This window comes from Pelodiscus sinensis, chromosome 6, assembly GCF_049634645.1.
Source record: "Pelodiscus sinensis isolate JC-2024 chromosome 6, ASM4963464v1, whole genome shotgun sequence".
Lineage (NCBI taxonomy): Eukaryota > Metazoa > Chordata > Testudines > Trionychidae > Pelodiscus > Pelodiscus sinensis.
The window spans coordinates 43,193,446-43,215,739 of record NC_134716.1 but is presented as its reverse complement, the minus strand read 5'-3'; the positions used below and the strand labels follow the sequence as shown (position 1 = coordinate 43,215,739).

Sequence of the window (22,294 nt, the reverse complement as noted above, 5' to 3'; positions counted from 1 at the left end):
GCACCCTCCCCCAACCCTGAGCCCCTCACATCCTCAAGCCCCTAGACAGTCTCTACAACAATGGATAAACAGACACAAGTCAGATATCAGAAATGGTAATACACAGAAACCTGTAGGGGAACATTTTAACCTACTTGGGCACTCATTAATGGATTTAAAAGTAGCCATTCTTCTACAAAGGAATTTCAAAAGCCAACTACAGAGTGTGGAATTAGCCTTCACATGCAAATTTGACACTGTCTCTACTGCCTTGAACAAAGATCTGAACTGGATGACCCATGATAAATCCTGCTTTCCTTACATTCAACACTCAGTTGACATCAAAAGCTAAGTATGGGACACTTCCAGCCCACTCATTAGCACTGACACAACAATTGACAGGTACTTCCCCCTTCACCTTGAGTCTCCCTCATATGAGCAGAGTGGAGAGAAAAGGGGGGGACCCTCACAATTTAAAACAGAAAAAGAAGGAAGTGGGTTTTGCCCATGAAAGCTCATGATACACTATATATATATATATATAGTGTATGTGTTGGTTTCTAAGGTGCCATAAGACTACTCGTTGCTTTTAAAGTTACAGACTAACATGGCTGCCCCCTTAGTCTTCAGAGGAATGTTTAATGTAGAGAGAATATCATTTGCATTTTATATTTTTAATGATGTAGTACTGCAGGTGAATGAAAAAGGTTTTTCATTATTGGAAGAGCCCTGCCATATGCTGCGGTTGCGGATACCCACAGATATAAAGCTGATAGATGCAGATTTGCAGGGTTCTAGATACAAAATTTGTATCCACTGGTCTGTTTTGTACAGATATAAAACTGAAGCAAACCTAGAATGATGATAATGATTCCTGGCGACTCTTGGATTCAAGACAGACAGGAAGTCACTCAGGTCTGGGCTGTGAAGGAATGCCAGATCTCGTATTAGAAGAATGTTAAGAGAAGATGAACATTGCCATAATAGAGAAACAAAAATCCAATACTTATGATAGCGCGTTAGGAATTCTGATCTCAAACACAAGCATGTGTCAGCGATTCAGAAGTCTTATGATACCAAAACACTAATTCTGGGTAGGGATGTGAATGTGTACTCATGTACACAGTTAACTGATGAACCTGGGCTCATCAGTTAACTTTCCTGGTTACGCACAACCCTCTCCCCCAGGCTACTGCCTCTGTATTAGAGACAGCAGCATGTGTGTGTGGGAAATGGGAGCTGGTACATATGGGGAGCCAACTCCTCACACATTCTGGTTCCTGTGGAGCTGCCTACCCCCCTTTCTGTGCTGCTGCCTCCCACAGCCTTCATTCCTTACATTCCTAATTTATTCCTTAAATAACCTGAAGAAATACTCATTTGCTTAAGCCTCAGATGGTAGGTCACTTATTGTGGTGTGTAGAATACAGATCCTATACACTTAGCATAATATAATATAAATAACTGCATAAAGTCATTTAAGTGTGTCACTACTTAAATGAGTACAGACATATCAAAATCTTATGGTATATATCCTACGCATATCTCTGCATTTCCATACCTTTTCCTGCTGCATTGGAAGATTCTAGTAGCAAGAATAGGCTCTGGCAGGTGGGAGGTCACAGTGAAAGGTAGGGGTGTCTGAATGTAAATGACTAGCCATTTAACTGATTTAACCACACACACACACACTGCCTTTCAGTTAACGGTGTTGGTTACACTCAGAAAAGTGGCCTTCACAGCAGCTGGGCAGGCAAGGGTTGCCTGCTTTGCTCCTGGGGAGAAGACTTCTTTGCTGCAGTGAAGCTGCCTCCCCGATTGTGAAGTTAAGAGGGCAAAGGCTGCTGGCTTCAACCCCAGGAAAGTGGTTTCACTGCCGGCTCCACAGCCGAGAAGGAGGCTTTGCTGCTGGAGGCGGTGGGGCAGGGCAGGCGAAAGATGGCACGCACTGGAAGATGGCTTTCAAGCTGGATCCCCATGCATATTGGCTCCTGTAGAACCACCTGTTTCTGTGCTGCTACCTCTTTATCAGAGGCTGTAGCAGGAAGAAGTTGGGAGCTGGTGCTCACAGAGAGCTGCACCCCCCACATTTAAATGCGTAACTGCTAAAAAATCCAGCGGTTACATGTTTACACAAATACACATTAGTTAACATCCCCTATATATACATAGTTGTTGCTTTAAAAGGGCCAATTTCACAAAGCTGAATACAATTATGAATCAGATCAGCTGGAAGGAAAAATATAACTGGAAAAATATGACTCATAATGGGGAATTGTTTAAAAACACTTTATGAGCTGCCCAAAAAGTCACTTTCAAAGAAGAAAATGAAAGAAAGGGAAAACTGATAGTAACGAATATGTCAAAAGCAAGGAAATGTTAAAAAAATTGATAAAAAAAATCAAAGGAATACACAGAAAAATTTATGGACAGCAAAATTAAGGACCAAAAGGAATTTTTAAAGTATGTTAGGAACAATCATATGATAATTCTCTTTCCATTCCATTAATATAAGGATGTTAAACAGCAACCACTAATGTTAGACATTTTTTACTTGCATCCAGGTGTTTTAAAAGGGTTGTCTGATGCTCTCACTGGACTATTAATATTGATTTTGAATAAGTCTTAGAGCACAGGGCATTTCCAGAAAGTTGAAAGAAAGCTAATGTTTTGCCATATTTTGAAAAGGTAAACAGGATGACCTGGGTATGTGTTGCATGTCAGTCTGACATCAATCCTAAGCAAAATAATGGAGTGACTGATCCAGGACTCAGTAATGAATTAAAGGAGGATTATAAAATTAATGCCAATCAGCATGGAAAATAGGAAAATATAGTCTGTCAAACTAAATTTATATTTTTGATGAGATTACAAGATTGGCTGATATAGGTAATAGTGTTGATGTAATATACTGAGACTTCCAGAAGGCATTTGAGTTGGTAACGCATACAGTTTTGATTAAAAAAAACTAGAACGATATTAATAATGGCACACATTAAATGAATTAAAAACTGGCACAGATCTCAAAATATAGTTGTTATGATGGATAGGAGGAATGCTGACCAGCACTTGGAGAGTAAAGGATTAAAGTTGGGTAGCTAAGGGTGTTGGCAGGAAGCCAGAAGAACCAATAGAATACAGTGTTGAAATGTAAATATATACCTGGCTGTCTCTCTTTGGGAGTTTTAAGTTAGGAGCTGGAGGAAGCAAGATGAAATAATCAAACAGAATTACCATGCCTACAAGAAATATTGGGCATGGGGATAGTCTAGGCTTTGAAATATGGATCAGTATGGATTGCTGAGTAGAGGGAAAATGTTTACTTAGTCGTGATCAGGTTATTTTTCTTTATTTTGCTGTTTGGTTAAACGTCTCTGTGTGAAATCCATGTGCCTCCCTACTCTCATTCACTGTACCTAAGCTGTGCCCAGAAATACCATTTTTTTCCTCTGTGTTTTAATCTGCTCTCTCCTCAGTTGCTCTGTATCATTAACAGTAGCAACTAAATATGCTTTATCAAGTATACCTTTTTGTTTTGTTAATGAAATCACCCTTTTTAAGGTGATGATTTGATTCTTGTGTCCTGAAAGGTATCCGGAGGGATGTGTGTGTGCGTGCGCCTGCCTAGCCTGAGAGGTCAGCTATCAGAAACACAGTTTGTTGTTGTTTTTTTCTTTTTTCAAGCTCTCTTGTGGCAAAAGAGCTTGGAGTACCCCATGGGAAGAAGTTCAAGTGTTTCTTCCTGGTTTTCAGGATTTTATTTAAGGCCGCCGCTATCAAGTACATATCTCCCACAGCCAGGGGAGTTTTTGTAAGCAGAGCCTATAGAAGCAAGGTATTTAGGTCTCTTGAGTGCCAGAGTGGGAAACAGCTCTGATATTGTAAATAAGGAATCACCATTGAATGGGGAGTGGGTGTTTCTAGTGGAGTTCTTTAGTGGTAAGTTCTTGACCCTAAGGTATTCAACATTTTTTTGTCAATAATCTGGAAGGAAACATAAAATTATCACTGAAGTTTCAGATGACACAAGTTTAGGAAATGGTAATTAATAAAGAAGACTAATCACTGCCACAGAGCATTTTTGAGTTGATTGGTAAGTTGGGTACAAGCAAAAATATATGTTTTAATATAGGTAAATGCAGGCCATATTCAAATGTTGGGGGACCTTGTCCTGGGAAGCAGTGACTCTGAAAAAGCTTTTGGAATCATGATGACTAATCAACTGAACATGAGCAATACAGAGCAGTACAGTGATCAAAAGAGCTAACAACATCACAAGAGATACATAACTAGAATCCCAAGTACGAATAGAGAGTTAATTTTACTTCTCTATTTGGTGAAACAACTGATGACAACTGCTGATGGAAAACTGTGTCTCCCATTCTGGTGCCCACAATTCAAGGAGAACATTGATAAATTGGAGAAGGTTCAGTGAAGAGCCATGAAAATGAGTAAAGGATACACTCAAATTGCTCAACTTTTTAACAAAGAGAAAGATAAGGAGGTAACTTTTATTATAGTCTATAATATCTAAGTGGGGAGCATTTATACTTTTTAATCTGGAAAAGAAAAATATTACATGATTCAGTTGTTGAAGCTTGAAAAATTCAGACTTGAAAAAAAGGCATGCATTTTTGATGGGGTTAATTAACCATTGGAACAACTTACAGTGGGGGGTTCTCAGTCACCATCAATTTTTAAATCAAGATTCTTCTTGTAATTATTTTGTGAAAGTTTTGTTTCCGGTGTTATACAGAAGTCTAGATGATCACATGCCTTGAAATATGTGATTCTAAATAAGTTCTACCATAATACAAACAATAAATATTTTAAGCACTGAATTAAGACTCCCTCAGATATTACTCTTAACTAATGATATATTATCCTAACCTAAGAACCTGAAAGAAAGACTGTCAGAATGAGAAGAAAAATATATTTGCAAGAAAAATATAAAGCAGTCAAGGCGATATGGGATATTTGGTATAGAAAAACAATATAATGAGTATCAGAGGGGTAGCCGTGTTAGTCTGAATCTGCAAAAGCGGCGAGGAGTCCTGTGGCACCTTATAGGCTAACTGAAGTGTTGGAGCATAATATAATGAGTAGACTCTGTATTTTGTGCTAATCATATTTTTTGTTCTGGAGATAGTTAAAACATATTTGTCAGCTGTAAGACATTAAATTTGTGGCCTGTTATTAAAATCATTGTCTCTTTGTGATTTTCAGGATCATATAGTCTCTCACTGTTTTAAATTAATGTGATTATTATGGCTGTTAAATCATTCTCAGCTGGATGGTACAAAGGGCCAATAATGTAATATTGTGCCATTATAAAATGGTTTTATAACATGAAACATCATACTGCGATGCTTAGCATTCTTTTAATACCTATCAGAGTGGTAACAAAACAAATAAGAATTACCGTTTTTCAGACTTTGAAGATATGCTGTTCTTTGGAACAGGGGCTGTCTTTATATATTCAGCTAGAATAATGGGGACTTATGATCCTATTTGGGGTCTCTGGCTGCTACTGTAATATAGATAATGTAATTGGTTTCTTTCTCCCAATGAGCAGGTGTTTGAGAGAAGCTGGAGTAAAAGAAAGTGAATCAAGTTTAGTGTTACTTATCACCATTGCAGGAGAAGCAGGCACTGGGAGATGCTGAATTAAAGTTTTTGTTGGATTTTTGACTAGGTGATTCCACCTAATTTATTTGTAACACTCTGATGCTATAATATGAAATAATGTACTTAAATAGTATCTTAGAAATTCTCCTATTTATTAAAAAAGCCTCAACTTTTTAAAGGAAACTGCTCTTTAAAAAATAACTGTTTGCATTTGCTGCTGTATGGTATCTTAGCTCATTTTCAGTAATGTTTTGGTGAGAAGTGACACTCTCAGCAGCCAGTGAAAGACAGATCTGAAGATAGTGGGATCTATAAAAGTTCCTTCATAGAAATTACTCTGCTAGAAATCTTTGGTAGATACTACATGCCTATTCTAGCCGACCAGGTAAACAATTTATGTCATCCTTTAATAGTACAGGGTCTATATCATTTTGAACTGCTGGGAGGCATATAAATTCAACAGTCCGTGTTGTTCAGATGATACCATGTCAGTGTATAGGTTTCCCAAGTATATTGATTTATACTTGATGAATAATCTTTATACAGAGTTTTGTAAGTTTTTGTTCTGTTTTTTGTTTTGTTTTCGTTTTTATGTTTAGGCCTAAGGGAAAACATAGTTAAGGCAAGAATCCATTTAAGAAAACTAGTTTGATATGTTCTTGGAGATTTTGATGCTCTTTAGTTCTCAAGACAAGTTAATTTTATGTTAATGTACTTTTCCAGTCATGGATTCAGATTTTCATGTTGTAGTTTGTACCTGTATGTTTTGGATGTGGTACGTAACAGATGTATTCTAGCAGTAAGTCTGTTAGCGCTTAAAGTGGAACGTTCTGGTATACATGTGGAGCTGTGCCTGAGAATCTGGTAACAAAAGTTATTGACTAAAATGTTACATTTCAGACACTAATCCAGATAGCTCACTCAACAGAATAAAGCTAATCCATTCCTTGTTAGAAATGCTGCCCACAGTCTCTGAAGGATGTAACAAATACCCCATGCCTAAGCTCCACAGGGCTCCTCGCTGCCTGGAAGTGAAGAACAACAGGAATTCTACTGGGAGGTTCTGAGGCAGGAGGATCAAGGATTTATTTTCCCTTCCATATGGGGGAGAGAGTAATTTAAGGTGAATCATACTAAATGATAACATATTGGTTTTCTAAATTCTGAATCAGTGTCAAATGGAAAGGCAGGATTGGGTTTTGAGTGTGGCTGTCAGAGCAGAAGTGGAGTGCTAGCCTATAACAGCAAATCTTTTAAATTAAAAAAGTCTACTGACTCTGAAAATAAACTGGAGAACAAACCTGTTGTATGTGTAGGGTGAGGGAGAGAACAAATTATCCAAGAGGAATTTTCAGTGTACAGGTTGAGCCTCTCTAGTCCAGCAGTCTCTGGTCCAGCAACATCCATGTTTTTAGTTAGGTGGATGTCCATTTATCATGAGTGTGGTCAAGTTTCCCACCATCCCATAAAGTTTGTTTACAGTCACTGGTCTGTAAGTGGTCTCTCAGTGTTCTGTGCTGTTATTTAGCACTAATTTACCTCTAAATGTCTTCTAAGGGTGTACTAAGCAGTGGAAATGTGCTTCCGCACTGACCAGGTCCCGAGGGTGCTGGATTAGAGAGGTTCAACCTGTAAAATTTTGTTAGCAATCTTTTTCATTTAGATAGTCCTTATATTTGGTTATTTTATTTTGTATTACAAGACTAGTAGTCAAGTGTGTTTTTATTAATCAGTTTAGGCAATGTGTGGAAGAGTTTGAGTTTGAAGTGATATATCAAGTAAATATTCTGTGTGTGTACTTTGTATTTTTGCATTTGCTATTTTTTTTTCAATTTTATGGCATATCTCCAAAAGATAGCTAAATCAAAAGTTCAGGATAATTCATGAAAAGTGTCCTTTGTAAGACTAGATTCCATAGTTTAAAAATGTTACTGTTTGACTAAGAAAGTTTTAGTTCTCTGAAGAAAGCAAAAATTGAGGAATGCTCCAGATAGAATAGATGAATATATAATTTTCAGCTAACACATGTTCTTTGGTGACAATCTGGAAGAATCAAGGCTGTGATTGAGCAAAACATATAAACATGCGTAAAGGTTAAGCATCCTTTTGAACAGGAATGGAGTTACGGACTTGTTTAGGTGCTTTACTAAAAATTATGTCTGAGTGCCTGTATCTGGACAAAATTTTAAAAAAAGCAGTCATGTAGCACTTTAAAGACTAACAAGATGGTTTATTAGGTGATGAGCTTTTGTGGGGCAGACCCACTTCTGGACAATGAGTAGCGGAGCGTAAGTAAACTCAAATAAGTCATTTGATCTGTATAGCAATTTACAGCAGGGGCTTTTCATAGTCAACGATATAGTTTTTTCAAATTTGGTGAAGGGTATATGAAAAGACAAGATAAATTCACTCCCTGTTTTGGGGCAGGGGTAGAAGGTTGCTGTGCAGCCCCGCTGCCCCTCTTGTAGCTCCTACTCCAGGGCTGGGCAAGATGCGGCCCGGGGGCTTGATCCGACCCACCTAGCACTTTGATCCAGCCTGCAAACTGCATATGGCTGCTTTCTATTTATATCCCACTGACCATGCCACCGAATTTCCAGGCGGTATCTCAGGCAGCAGGATTCTATTTAAATGTCTCCTGGTAGGAGCCAGAGCGGAGAGCCTTTTAAATATCCGCAGCTATCCCAAGTGGCTGCCAGGCAACATGGTAGCGGCAGAGCCATGAACCCGTTACTGTGTTTTATAATTCAAAGACTTTGGTCCACACAATTTTTGGGGGAAGCTGTGCCCCAGACCCTCCTCTTCCAGGGGTAGAGCTGGCCTATGAAGTACCAAAATTCATTAAGTGCCTCCACCTGCGAAAATTATTGCCCAACCCATCCAACACCAGTTTATGTACTGGAACAATGACTGCAGCCCATCAGTGCAATGTATATAAACTTTGGTTCTATGTAAATATGAATCCTGTATTTCTTCTGTCATTATCCCTCTGTTTGAGCCTATATGCTATTGAAACAAAAACCCTCTTTGCAATATTCAGACAACGTAGAGGATTCTCCTGAACAGCCACTTTGGTAGCAAGGCTTATTTTAAACAGGATTATATAGCGTTCTTTACTAGGATGAATTTCACCAATTGAACTATGGATAGTCTTATTAATTTATTCCCAACAATCATACATCCAGATGTAGCTAACTGTTATAGTGTGTATTTCCCCCAGAGACATTCTTATTAAATATCATTACCTTTTTAATATTTACATTATTTTAGAGATTTGTGCATCTGTGTATTTGTCTGAGTCCAGTTGTTCAAGGATGCCTCCTAAACTCTGAGAGCTAGGGCTACCAAATTTGGTGTACAGCTTCCTCTTCTTCTAACTTAACCAAACCCTGACTTTGCTTTATGCCAAGACAACAGGAAGTGGTGGGAAAGGGGCTGTTTTTCATAACATGGAAAGGAAGGGGCTGTGCAGAGGGACATGATACTGAGAGAGGCCACTGGGGGGCAGCAAGTCTGCAGGGGAGAGTGCAGAGTGTCCACTAAGGAAACCCATACCATCAAGGGAGTGGCCAGCAGGGCTGGGGATCAGCTATCTTGCCTGCTAGCACATGGGAATCCTCTACGTTGTCTGAATATTGCTAGTCTCCCCCTTCCCCAGCCCTTGATTGCAGGGTTAGGGGAGAGAGACAGAAAAGGCTCCTGCTGTCTGGAGGGAGGTGCGGGAGAGAAAAGGCCCCTGGCAGCCAGATGGGGAGGATGGGCTGGGGGGAGACAAAAGGTCACTGGCAGCTGGAGGTAGAGGGGCTGGGAGGAGAGAAAAGACACCTGACATTTTTCATTTCTGCTTACCAGTGTTTGAAGTTTTGCCATTAACCAATATATTCACCACTTCCCATTACTCACAATGGAACTAAACCACAGAGTGCTCTCGAGATGTCTTACCATGTCCCCTTATTCTTTATAGATAAAACTGAGGCTTCTACCTACAAAGATGGATGATATCTCCTATGTTTCCAATAGGGCTGCAGCCAGACGGCTGTATATGAGGGCCAAGTGGTGGTAGGAAAATGTAGAGGTGCGTTGAATGACGCTAATGGTCAGGAAAGAGAACACAAAATAGGAGTGAGTTAGGTAACTAAAGAACTGAAAAAAATGCTAGAAGGCTCAGGGAGAGACTGAGGGGCAGGCAGCAGAGAAAGAATGAGATGGTTAGCAGACTAGTGGGAATATGAAGGGCAAGTAAATTTGGAGGTAGATTAGGGATGTAATAGAATAGTCGATTAACTGATAAGCAAAAACTTATAGGTTAATGCTATAGACTACATACATTTCCCTCCCCTCCCTGCCAGTAAATTTTTTAACAGGCTGGCCAGCAGCCTGGCTCAGTCCTGGCTTGTGATGGGTCCGGGACCTACCCTGCTGTGGCTCTGCATTTAAAGTGTATTGGAAGTTGGGTGGACAGACTGCTCAGCTCAGTCCTGGCTCATGCTGGGTCCAGGACCTACCTCTGTTTCAGCTCTGCATGGAAGGCAGTAGGGTTTCCTGATGGCAGGGTCAGGAGCTCGGCAGCAGGGCTGGAAGTCTGGGAATGGGGCTGTCACCTGGTGGCACAACAAGAAGCCCAGCAGTCCTGAAGCTACCTGGAGTGGCTGGGAGGCGTCTAGTAGCGGGGCTGCTGCTCGGCGGCATAACTGAACTTCAGCCACAGAACTGCTCAGGGGGACTGGGAGGCAATGGGGATCAGGAGCCCTGTGTGCAGAGGTGCCTGTGGCAGTGGGGAGCTGGCTGGGAGGCTGGCAGCCAGGCCATAGCTAGGTCCGGCAAAATCCCTCATCCAGGACTGGTTCAGTCCCGAGGGTGCCAGACCAGGGAGGTCCAACCTGTACTAATTTAAAAACAGGATATACAGGCAGTCCCTGGATTACGTACAAGATAGGGACTGTAGGTTTGTTCTTAAGTTGAATCTGTATGTAAGTCGGAACTGGCGTCCAGATTCAGCTGGTGCTGAAACTGACCAGCGGCTGACTACAGGAAGCCTGAGGCAGAGTTGCTCTGCCCCGGGCTTCCTGGAATCAGCCTCTGATCAGTTTCAACAGGCTGAATCTGGACACCAGTTCCGACCTACATACAGATTCAATTTAAGAACCCCAGGCATCCCCAAGTCAGCTGCTGCTGAAACTGATCAGTGGCTGATTCCAGGAAGCCCGGGGCAGAGCAACTCTGCCTGGGGCTTCCTGTAGTCAGCGCTGGTCAGTTTCAGCAGCGGCTGACTTGGGGACGCCTGGGGCAGAGCAGCTGGGGTGCTGCTGGGTTGGTCCAGTAGCGCGGCCGCTCCTCGGCGCTACTGGACCAATCCACTAGCACCCCAGCTGCTCTGCCCCAGGCGTCCTGATTCAGCCGCTGCTGAAACTGACCAGCAGCGGCTGAATCAGGACGCCTGGGGCAGAGCAGCTGGGGTGCTGCCGGGTTGGTCCAGTCGCGCCCAGAGCTGCGCTATGTGACCAACTGGCAGCGCCCCAGCTGCTCTACCACAGGCGTCCGGGGAAAAGCCTGGACTGCTGGGGGGGGGGGGGTACTAGCTGCGCCCCCGCCCCCCCAGCAGACCAGGGAGACGCGGGCGGGGACCGAGACGCACCGTGGTCCCGCCGCTTGGGTCTTCCGCGGCTTTGCTCCGCGTCTCCCTGGTCTGCTGGAGACCAGGGAGACGGGGAGCAAAGCCTCTGAGGACGCTGGCAGCGGGACAGCCGTGGCGCGTCTGGGCTGCCCGCGTGCTCCCCGGCTTTGCTCCCCGTCTCCCTGGTCTGGGGAGACGTGGAGCAAAGCCGCAGAGCACGCGGGCAGTGGACAGCCCAGACGTCTCCAGCAGACCAGGGAGACGGGCAGCAAACCCCGTTCGTAACTGCGGATCCGACATAATTCGGATCCGCGTAACTCGGAGACTGCCTGTACTTTAGATTTTTCTTTTTATGACAATGTGAGAATATATCAAGATTTTTATTATATATTTTTATAAGATACTAGATGTAACAGGAAATGAAGTTTCATAAATAACACATTGCACACAGCACAGATGCATTTGTATACACACTCACCCACGTTGTTTTACTGCTTTTTTGAATGAAATATTGGTGATTGCAAATTCATCAAATAGTAAAAATCTGAGCCCCAACTGGGTAATGTATCTTACTGCTGATTCATCACTGCTACTTTGACATAAAGGAGTCATTATTTTATCTTTCTATTACTACAGAAAACCCTTTACTGTTTTATGGAACATCTATAGACCAAAAAAAAAAAAAATTCTCTTAACATCTTATCTGTGAAGTGGGAGGAAATTAGCAAACTTCCCCCCTTCACATTGTATGTTTAGATACCTCTGATTATGGTTATAATCTTTTTTAGCAGGATGACCCAAGATACTGCTGGTCTTAAATTGAGCTTTGAATATTGGCTGGATAAGGCTGTTCAGTGGGGTCAAACCACTACTTTGGAATCCCAGCAAGATGTCTGCCTTCACTTGCCTAAATTACAGGAGTTTCTACAGCAGATTTATGAATCCTTGAAACATATGGTAAGTAATTTAGCTGGAAGAATGAACTGTTTTGAAGACTGCCTCAAACAATCTGCACCCCATATTTCGACAAAATCAGAAAGTGAATGGTAGCAGAGAGGCTTGTGGTATTTACCCTAATGTATTGCTGGATCAGAGAGGCAAATTGGGGAAACAGCCACAGGTAATACAAACAGGAATGTGTTTCCTGTGTTCCTGATTTATTGTGAAAGGTGCTTTTTCTTGATTGGTTATGTTGTCACATGAGATTTCCTAGCCAATCAAGTAGACTCTTTTTAAAACTCTTTAAAATAAACACAAATTTGATTCTTGTTGTCAGGTCATAAATTGGATTATTTAAAGGCCTTTACATGCAAAATTGTAACTGATCCCTTAAATCCTAAAGAGTGTGTTGACATGCTAAACCCAGTGCTGTGGGATATATAGTGATTTCCAGCATTATGGTCAGATTATTGGCAAATGTTACTAACTATTCTGGTTAGGATTTGAGTATTGTATTTATTTTGCTTTTTTAAATGAAGTCAGGTGAAGTAGGTGGTTTTTTCATATAACTTTTGCGTTATAGCAGTTTTCAATAAAACAGTATCAAATTGTGAGGTTAAAATATTCTTCACCCATGAAAAGATTAACAAAAAAGAAGGTATTGATTTTTTTATCAAGTTTAAGTGCAAATTTTCGAAATAATTTTTGAGTACTGAGAATTTGTGTGTGTGAATGCACATTTTAAGAACAGATATTATTTTAAATGAAAATAATAATAATAATATCTTTTTTTAATATTGCTACTTTGAGTAATTTCTGAGGTTTAGCCTCAAACGGACCTTCTATATGGCCCCAGCAAGTCTAGGAACAGCCTTAATCTGAGGAATTTATTGCAGCAGCAGGAGACGGTTATTGTTTCTGCTACTTACACATTATCTCAGCACACTACCATTTTTAAAAGCATTCATTTATTAGACAGTAAAGCTACAAATACTGAAAAATAAGCCTGATTGCATAAGAGTCTATATAAACCCTGCTATCTACTACTTTTTATAGTGAAGCTGCTTTCTATTTTGTTGACTGTTCCTTGTTTTTTTGGTAGGTTAGTGTCTGTTAAATTTTATGTTGTGACTGACATGTTATGATGTCATTTCTAATGCTGTAAGCAGGAGTAGTAAAATATGTAGATACAGTACTTATCTTTATTCAATAGCTTCTTTTAATTTCTTCACAAATTCCATTGTATAATGTAAGAAAACTGTAGGGATAAACAAATTATATTAATTGTATTTTACTACCAGGTAGTTTATGTTACTTACAAATATTATAGATTTTCCTGACTACTCCACATGAGGAAAATGAAGTTAATTTTCTAATGTAATTAAACACTGCCCTAAGGGAAATATTGCTTAGCTTTAGCTAACCTTGATGAAGTATTAAGTTTCAGTTCTGGCCTGAAAGATTTGCTTTTATTAAATATTTGAAGGACTTCTCCTTAATGTGTACCTTTAGCAAAACAATAATATAATTTACAGTTATCTAGGTAATTATAATCACACATTTTTGGTCTTCAATACATTGTTTTTGTTTACAGAACTCTACTACAGCAATTCAGAGATTCCCTTTAATTGGTCAACTACTAGGAAGGCTTTGTTGGAATCCCTTTGTTGTAGGATATGGTAAGCTCTTGAAACTAGTTTTCTGCAACAATTTCCCTTTCAATTTTTTTTTTAATTTCTAGGCATATACTGTGGCAATTTGAGGAGGGAGGGATAGCTCAGTGGTTTGAGCATTGGCCTGCTAAAACCAGGGTTGTGAGTTCAGTCCTTGAGGGGGCCACCTAGGGATTTGGGGCAAATCTGCAGGGATGGTACTTGGTCCTGCCATAAGGGCAGGGGACTGGACTTGATGATCTCTCAAGGTCCCTTCCAGTTCTATGAGATAGCTATATCTCCATAAAAACATGGAAATGTACATAATTTGTTGTGAATTTTTATTGATTCAAAGCAATAGTAATTGTTCTACAATCTTACCTCTGTTCTAAAATCCATCTGTTCCGTCTTCCCTTGAATAAGTGAGAGGTTTTTCAAGACATGTGGAAGGTAACGGGTCTCAGTAATGACCTGCCTCTTTCTTTTTCCCAGAACCTTCTCTAAAGTACTTGAATGAATTCTTCCTGGCTGAAAATGTTATTTAAGACTCTAACCTCTCCTCCTAGCAATTACTTAAAATTCCTTTGTACAGTTTCTGCTTAGACTTTTTCCACTATTCCCAGAGATCTTGGGGGAAATGTAAAATCTCTTCATAGCAACTGTCTGTTGTTGGCACTGCCCTTTCTTCAGATGGGTGAAAGCTATATATATATCATGTGCTCTCTATGGATAGTAATTCAGTGCTTGAATAATAAAAATATGGCAATAGGGATATAATACTTGACCACCTTATCAGGATGTGGATAGTGATTGTGAAATGGTCAGAGAGATTAGGGAGACTATAAAAAAATCCTTAAAGTGTAGTTTTTTGTATATGTCACAAAGGGCACTGATTCCGTGACTTCCCGCAACCTCTGTGACTTCTTCAGTGCCCAGTGTGGCTGATCCAAGGGCTGCTCAAGCAGCGGGCTCCACCTTAGGGATAGCCACGTCAGACACTACTGGAGCAGTTCTGTAGCCAGTTGCTTAGGCAGTTCTGTAGTCAGCTGCACTGGCTGCTGTTTGCCTCTGGGGGCCAGCTAAGTAGCCACTGCTCAGCAGCTTCTTACAGCAGTCCCCTAGGACAGCTGAAACAGCCACTGCTAGGTGAACCTTGGAAGCTGGTGCCACTGGCCACATGCCCCCTAGCACTGGTCTCCTAGAGCATCCCCTCCCCCAATACGTAGAGGTATTTATAGTGTAATTCATGGATGGAACCATGAATTTTTCTTATTGTCCTTGATCCATCTATGACTTTAAGAATACTTGTGACTGAATCATACCCTCAATAATGGGGGATTTCAATTGTCCCCACATTGACAGCTTTCAGAGGTAGCTGTGTTAGTTTGTTTCAGCAAAAACAAGTCCAGTAGCATCTTAAAGACTAACAATTTTATTATAATACAAGTTTTGTGAGTTCCGACTCACTTTATCGGATGCATGGAGTGAAAGAAAAAGAAACAGATAGAAGGGATACAGAGATGGGAGTGTTACATCCAAGCTAATTCAATCAGGGTGCATGTGGTTAAGAAGGTGAGAATACCTAAAGTGGAAAATTACTTATTGTAATGAGAGAACCATTCCCAGTTCCTATTCAGACCATTTCTTATGTGTTGAATTAGCATATGAATTCCAGCTCAGCAGTTTCATGTTGCAGCCTATTTTTGAGTTTTATTTATTTATTTATTTATTTAGCTTGAGGATGGTAACTTTCAGATCTGTAACTGTGTGCTCAGGGAGGTTAAAATGTTCTCCCACTGATTTTTGTTTGTTACCATTCTTGATGTCTGATTTGTGTCCATTTATTCTGTTGCATAGGGACAGTCCAGTTTGTCCATTGTATATGGCAGAGGGGCATTCTTGGTGCAAAATGGCATATATTCCCAAATTGATTATTGACTGGGTATATGTTACTCAGCGCAAGATGCAGAGATAAAATTTCTTGACATTTTAAATGACTGCTATTGGAGCAAATAATTCTGGAACCCACTTGATAGTAATGACCATAAGATAATACATCTTAACATCCTGTAGGGAGGAAAATACCAAAGCAGGCCACCATGGCATCATTTGCTTTCAGAAAGGGGAGCTACAAAACCAGGAAGTTAAACAAACAAAAATTGAAAGGTTCAGTTGCCAGAAGTGAAATCTTTGCAAGCTGAATGGATACATAGTAAGTGGACCAGAGAAGTGTTACCAGGACTAAATAACCAAGTAAAAGAAGCAGTTAGCAGCAAAAAACATCCTTTAAAAAGTGGAAGTTAAACCCTATTGATGGGGAAGATAGAAAGGAGCATAAACTCTAGGAAGTGAAATGTAAAATATAATTAGGAAAGCCAAAGAAGAATGGCCAAAGACTCAAAAACTAATAGCAATTTTTGTAAAGCACATCAGAAGCAACAACCGGTGGTTTGTTTAAAAACACGATTAAAAAAAAATTAAAAAATCAGGTTTGTTTATTTAAATTAGATTTTTTTATTTATTTTTAAAAATAATCAATAAAATACTAAATTTCTCATTTAAAAAGAACTTACAACTAAATCTTATCACAAACATGCCACACTTATAGTCTCATAAAAAAAGAATTAATGGATCTAGTCTAGTGTTTCTCAAAGTGGGCCGCAGGCCTATTGCGAGAGAGCTGCTAACGTGCTGCTTCCGTTTGTTTACTTACCGGCTGCGGAGCCTCGCAACTCCCATTGTCTGTGGTTCGCTGTTTTCAGCCAAGAAAGCTTCGCTCCTTCCTGTGGCTCCTCTTGGCTACATACAGTGAACCACAGATAATGGGAGCTGTGAGTCTCTGTGGCTGCATAGCCGGTAAGTAAACAAATGGGAGTGGCCTGATGACTGTTTTCTCCGAGTGGGCTCATGGTCCACTTTGAGAGATACTGGTCTAGTCTGTCCAACCTAACAACCATCTCTTGCTTCTTGAAAGTTCTGGGCTTTCAATTTCTGTTTCTCATCAGTTTAATATGTACAAAGACAGCCACAGTCTGGATAGAATTGTTTTTGTTCTGTGCTTATGTAGTGGTGGACCGAGGCCAACCACAGCAGAGTTAGTTAAGACATTGTCTCAAGACAGAGACACAATATATAGGAAAGGACAGAGGCAGCATAGAAAGGAACAGTGAGGTGGGCTGAAAAGAAAAAGGGAGGATATTATTCAGCGTGCACACACAGTTTCCTATATTCCCTGTACTTTTGCCATAGAAAAACTGTCTTGGCTTCTGGGTGTAAAAGAGACCCTGCTGGGGAATATTTTGAAGAAATGTGTTTCCTGGGTAAAAAAGGGAAAATGTGTCAAGTGTAAGTGCAAGATGATGATTCAGGGCCTAGCTGCAAGAATGAAACATCATAAGGAAAACTTCTTATTGAAAGGAAATGATGCACGTTGTTTTTCAGACATACCTGAATCAACTTTGCAATGCATCATCCTTCAGTATTCTCTAAGCCTTTTAATTTGTGTGATTTTAACAGATTTCCAAGCTGTTTGCTCTGTTGGATGTTGCTCCAAAAAATAGTTCAGCTAAAATAATCCCTTATGGCTTGTTTAATTAGGCTTAGAATCTATCAACCGAACATATAGTACAGGAAGCTGTAGTAAAAGAAATCTAAAGTTGCCAGTTCTCACTGAGTGTCATTTTCTTATTTTATATTACATGTCGCTTATTTTGGAATATCATGGTCACAGACCATAATGGTGATGCCATAAGTCTATTCCCTATTTTATTTCAGCATATCTCAGCTTTCCCAAAGGAACCCCATTCTATACTTGTTTTCAATGGGACTTACTCCAAAATTAAGTGAACTCTATGCACAGTCTTAGCTTTTTTGGTACCTTGGAATCAGATCTGCATCAGAATGACAGTGGAGATGGGGAAGATGAGAACTAGTTGTAAGGATGTTATATATGTAGTGTTCTGAGAACTTCTCTGTTAGTTAATAAAATTAAAAATTAAGAAAAAAGTTGACAGCTGTCGGCTGGCAACTCAGAAAACTGCTGCAATTGCAAATGTGAAACATTTATGTAACATTCAAACTTTAGTTTAATAAAATGTAAGTGCTATTGTGTTTGTGTATTGATTTAGTTCTTACTAATCCTAATGTACTCTTGCTGCATGTGCAGCTTGACACAGGTAAAGAGTATTATATACTATTTCCTAAATTAATAAAAATCAAGTTTTTCTTCGAGTAGTGTCCCCTTGGGTGCTCCACTGTAGGTGTTGGGCTTGTCCTGGCTCCACAGATTGGAGATTCGTCAGCAGTGGTCAGACGAACCGTGCATGTGCATCAGGTGCCTTGTGCCGTTCACGCCATTTCTTAGAGTGCGAGGTCCAGCTCTCGCCAGTTCCTCTTAACCGTCCTCGGTCACAGACAGAGTGAGCTCCCTCTCATCAGAGCCTGTCAGGAATTAGAATAGTTGTTAGTTAACAGTTTATTAATTAGTTGTAGAGTAAATAGTTGTAGTTTGATTAGTGTTGATAGTAGTTTTGCTCTTCAAAAAAGCGAGAGAGAGACAGACAGATGAAGTTGTAATACTGCGTCTTTAGTATGAAATTTACTTTTTCTGAGAGAACAATCATGTGGGGATCATCCGGTTTTAAGAAGTGTGCCACTTGCCGGGAACCTATACCCGCTTCAGATGGGCACTCCCACCTCATCAGGTGCCTGGGTGAGGGGTATATTCCACAGAAATGCCTTCACTGTTCCAAGTTGACGGCATGAGCAAGACGAGACAGGGAGATAAGGCTTAAAATGCTTTTATTCAACAAGGTATTGCAGCAGCCGAAAGACAGTCTGATCCCTCCTAGCCCAAATCGGAGTCTACTAAAGCTGACAAGCGATGGTAGGTCTCGCCAGGGCCCACTAATGTCACCAAGAAAAGGCCCTCCCAACTCGCTTGTTGATGCCGACCTGGGTTAGTGTTGGGAATAAGCCAGATACTTCAGGGACGACTCTTACCCACCGCCCAAAGACACGGAAAACAGCCCATAGTACATCAGCACCGGGACTGACTCTACCAGAGGAACCGACAGTGGCGACACAAACAGCTTTTGTGGCACCGCTATTGGCCTCGAGACCTGATTCGGCACCAGTACCACAGATGCAGGCGACACGCTCAGCACTGCTGGCAGATCAGACGCTGGCACCGTCCTCAGCGCCTCAGGTGGCACCAGCACTGCAGTCGGCACCGATGCCAAGTTCAGTTCAATCAGCACCGGAACACCCCTCAGCACCGGTGAAGGCATGCCATAAATCACGCAAAGTCATCACTCCTTTTCCCAGTCTGGAGTATATTTCTTTTTCTCCAGAGCCACCCTCTCCTTCACCAGTTCCATCAGCTCACTCCGGGGATCTGCCACAACATTACTCCACTACCCGATACCGGGGCTCTTATATTGGCACACAGCTGTCTTTCACCACATTGTTATTACCGTCACCGACACACACCCTTATCTCTGGTGCAGGCGAGACACAGAACCCAATCACCTAGATCTCCCACACTCTCATCTTACACCCGCTATCATGACAACGGCAGGGGCAGATATTCCTCCAGGAATTCATCACATGCCAGACGCCACTATAGTCATTACTACAGTCACGACTATTATGAACACCGTCACCATCTCTCGCCCCATCATTTTTATCAAAGGTCACCGTTACTGCTATTGGCTGCATTTCAGGCATGACTATGCTAGTTTGCCTACCCCTTTCAACATAAGACCTCCCACTCCTTGTAAGACCGAACCACCAATACTTCAACACTGTGAACCGGAAGAGGGTCAACTCTCTGACCACGAGCAACCGCAAGGGACTTGTCCCACGGGCCCATTCTTCTCCCAATGAGGCAGTATTTCCAGGAGATTCATCACCTACCGATGACCTCTGTCAATTTCAGGACCTCTTCAAACGGGTTGCTGAGAGTCAGGAAGTTCAACTCACAGAAGTCCTAGAGAAACAGCCTCGCCTGTTAAAAAATTTGCAGCCCTCTCAGAAATCGGAGGTTGCATTACCACTTGACGAGGCTATTTTAGAAGTCGTGGACAACATTTGGTAAACACCGGTGTCTGCCCATGTAACCAACAAGAGGGCAGATAAGAAGTATTTTGTCCCCTCGAAGGGAAAGGACTTTTTATTAACACACCTGCAACATTTGATGCAGAAACTACAGAACCTGAACTACCAAAAGAGAAATCAGCCTTCCACTGGTGGTATTAGATTCACATCATGAAAATGAACATGCATTGGTCCACCCTGATTTGGATTATTATCACGCAGAACCCATTAAAAGCATGGATATATGTCCTCTGGAATCATGATTGAAATGTGAAGGGAAATATAAAACTTTAGCACATTTGACAAGTAAATATTTTGCGATTCTGGCTACAATAATGCCATGACGTAAATAAGAAGGTGACGTTGTAAATAAGAAGAGGGCAGCATTATTTCTTCAAACGTAAATACATTTGTTTGAGTAGACAAGAAGTAGGATGGAATGGACTTGTGGATTCTAATATTTTATTTTTGAATGTACAGTAAAACTCTGATGGTCCGGCATCTGACGGTCCGGCACTCCTGATGGTCCGGCACCATCAGGAACCCGGAAGTGCTCCGGTCAGCCGGACCATTGGAGCTGCTCTGCCCCTAGCTTCCCCGATTCAGCCGCTGCTAAAACTGACCAGCGCTAAATCCGGGAAGCAGGGGGCAGAACAGCTGGAGTGCTGCTGGGTAGGTCCAGTAGCGCTGCCCCTCGGGGCTGCGGGACCAACCCAGCAGCACTCCAGCTGTCCCGGATTCAGCCGCTGCTGAAATTGACCAGCATCTGACTCCAGGAAGCCCCAGGCAGAGCTGCTCTGCCCCAGCTTCCTGGAATTAGCCGCTGGTCAGTTTCAGCAGCAGCTGACTTGGGTACACCTGGGACAGAGCAGCTGGGGGGCTGCTGGGTTGGTCCCCGCAGCGCCGAGGCTTGGCGCTACCAGACCAACCCAGCAGCGCCCCAGCTGCTCTGTCCCAGGCGTCCCGATTCAGCCGCTCCTGAAACTGACCAGGGCTGGCTCCAGGAAGCCCAGGGCAGAGCAGCTCTGCCTCTGGCTTTCTGGAGTCAGCCGCTGATAAGTTTCAGCAGCAGCTGACTTGGGGACACCTGGGGCAGAGCAGCTGGGGTGCTGCTGGGTTGGTCCAGTAGCGCCGCTCCTCGGCGCTGTGGGACCAACCCAGCAGCCTTCCAGCTGCTCTGCCCCAGGTGTCCTGATTCAGCCGCTGCTGAAACTGACCAGGGCTGACTCCAGGAAGCCCGAGACAGAGCAGCTCTGCCTTTGGCTTTCTGGAGTCAGCCGCTGATCAGTATCAGCAGCGGCTGACTTGGGGACACCTGGGGCAGAGCAGCTGGGGTGCTGCTGCGTTGGTTCAGTAGCGCCGAGGAGCGGCGCTGCGGGACCAACCCGTCAGCACCACAGCTGCTCTGCCCCAGACGTCCCCAAGAGCAACTAGGGTGCTGACGGATTGGTCTCGCGGTGCCAAGGGTCGACGCTACCGGACCAACCCAGCAGCACCCCAGCTGCTCTGCTGCAGGCGTCCCCGATTCAGCCGCTGCTGAAACTGACCAGCAGCGGCTGAATCGGGGACTCCTGGGGCAGAGCCGGACTATGAGAAGGGAGGGCTATGAGGGGGTCTGGGGTAGCATCCCCCCACCCCACCCCAGACCCCTCATAGCCCCCCCCCCTTCTGATAGTCCGGCATATCTGATAATCCGGCACCCCCTGGGTCCTAAAGGTGCCGGATTATCGGAAGTTTACTGTAGCTATTTTTTGTACATAAGTCTACATTTGTTAGTGTTCTCTCATGAAAAAAGATTGCACTATAGTACTTTTAATAGGGGACTTAAAATACTATTTTGTTTTTTATCATGCAAATATTTGTAATAAAAAATAAAGTGAGCACTATATACTTCATATTCTATGTTGTAATTGAAATGAAAGATTTGAAAAAGTAGAAAACATACACATTATTTAAATAGAATTCTATTGTTGTTTAGCAGTGCAATTAATCATGATTAATTTTTTAATTGCTTCACAGATCTAATTTAAAGTCTTTGACTCCCAAAATATAGGACTGTGAATAGGATTGGTTGGAAAAGAAATAATTATTTGTTTAACTTCTGTCCTTAATTTCATACTGGGGCATTTTTTAATTAAAATGGTGCTTTTGAAGATGATAAAATTTAACTAATTGTTAAAATGCAAAGTGTGCAAATAGCTGACTGCTAATTGTATTGCATGAACACTGAAAACACAAACCATAACCAGGACATTTAGAACTTTGTGAGGGGTACACAAGATGCCTTTTACATTGATCTTATTTAAACTAGGAAATTATGTAGGCTCATAAAAATGTATATTAAAAAGATCCCAAATGCACATAACAAAACTATAGTTATGTGTGT

The 22,294-nt window shown here is 41.8% G+C and overlaps 1 protein-coding gene across 13 annotated transcripts in view; it reads left to right on the top strand.

Moving 5' to 3' along the window:
- The window catches only part of FANCC (FA complementation group C), a 170,917-nt gene that overhangs the window by 5,811 nt on the left and 142,812 nt on the right, over positions 1 to 22,294 (top strand). For 6 of the 13 annotated variants that reach the window (XM_075931816.1, XM_075931818.1, XM_075931806.1 and 3 more), the window contains exons 2-3: positions 12,010 to 12,178; positions 13,755 to 13,839. In XM_075931816.1, the coding sequence (XP_075787931.1) occupies positions 12,014 to 12,178; positions 13,755 to 13,839 (250 nt within the window). In that variant the 5' untranslated portion in view covers positions 12,010 to 12,013. Of the gene's footprint in view, positions 1 to 6,394; positions 6,731 to 12,009; positions 12,179 to 13,754; positions 13,840 to 22,294 lie in introns of those variants that run through there. The other 7 variants (XM_075931810.1, XM_075931807.1, XM_075931809.1 and 4 more) reach the window with 4 other exon arrangements.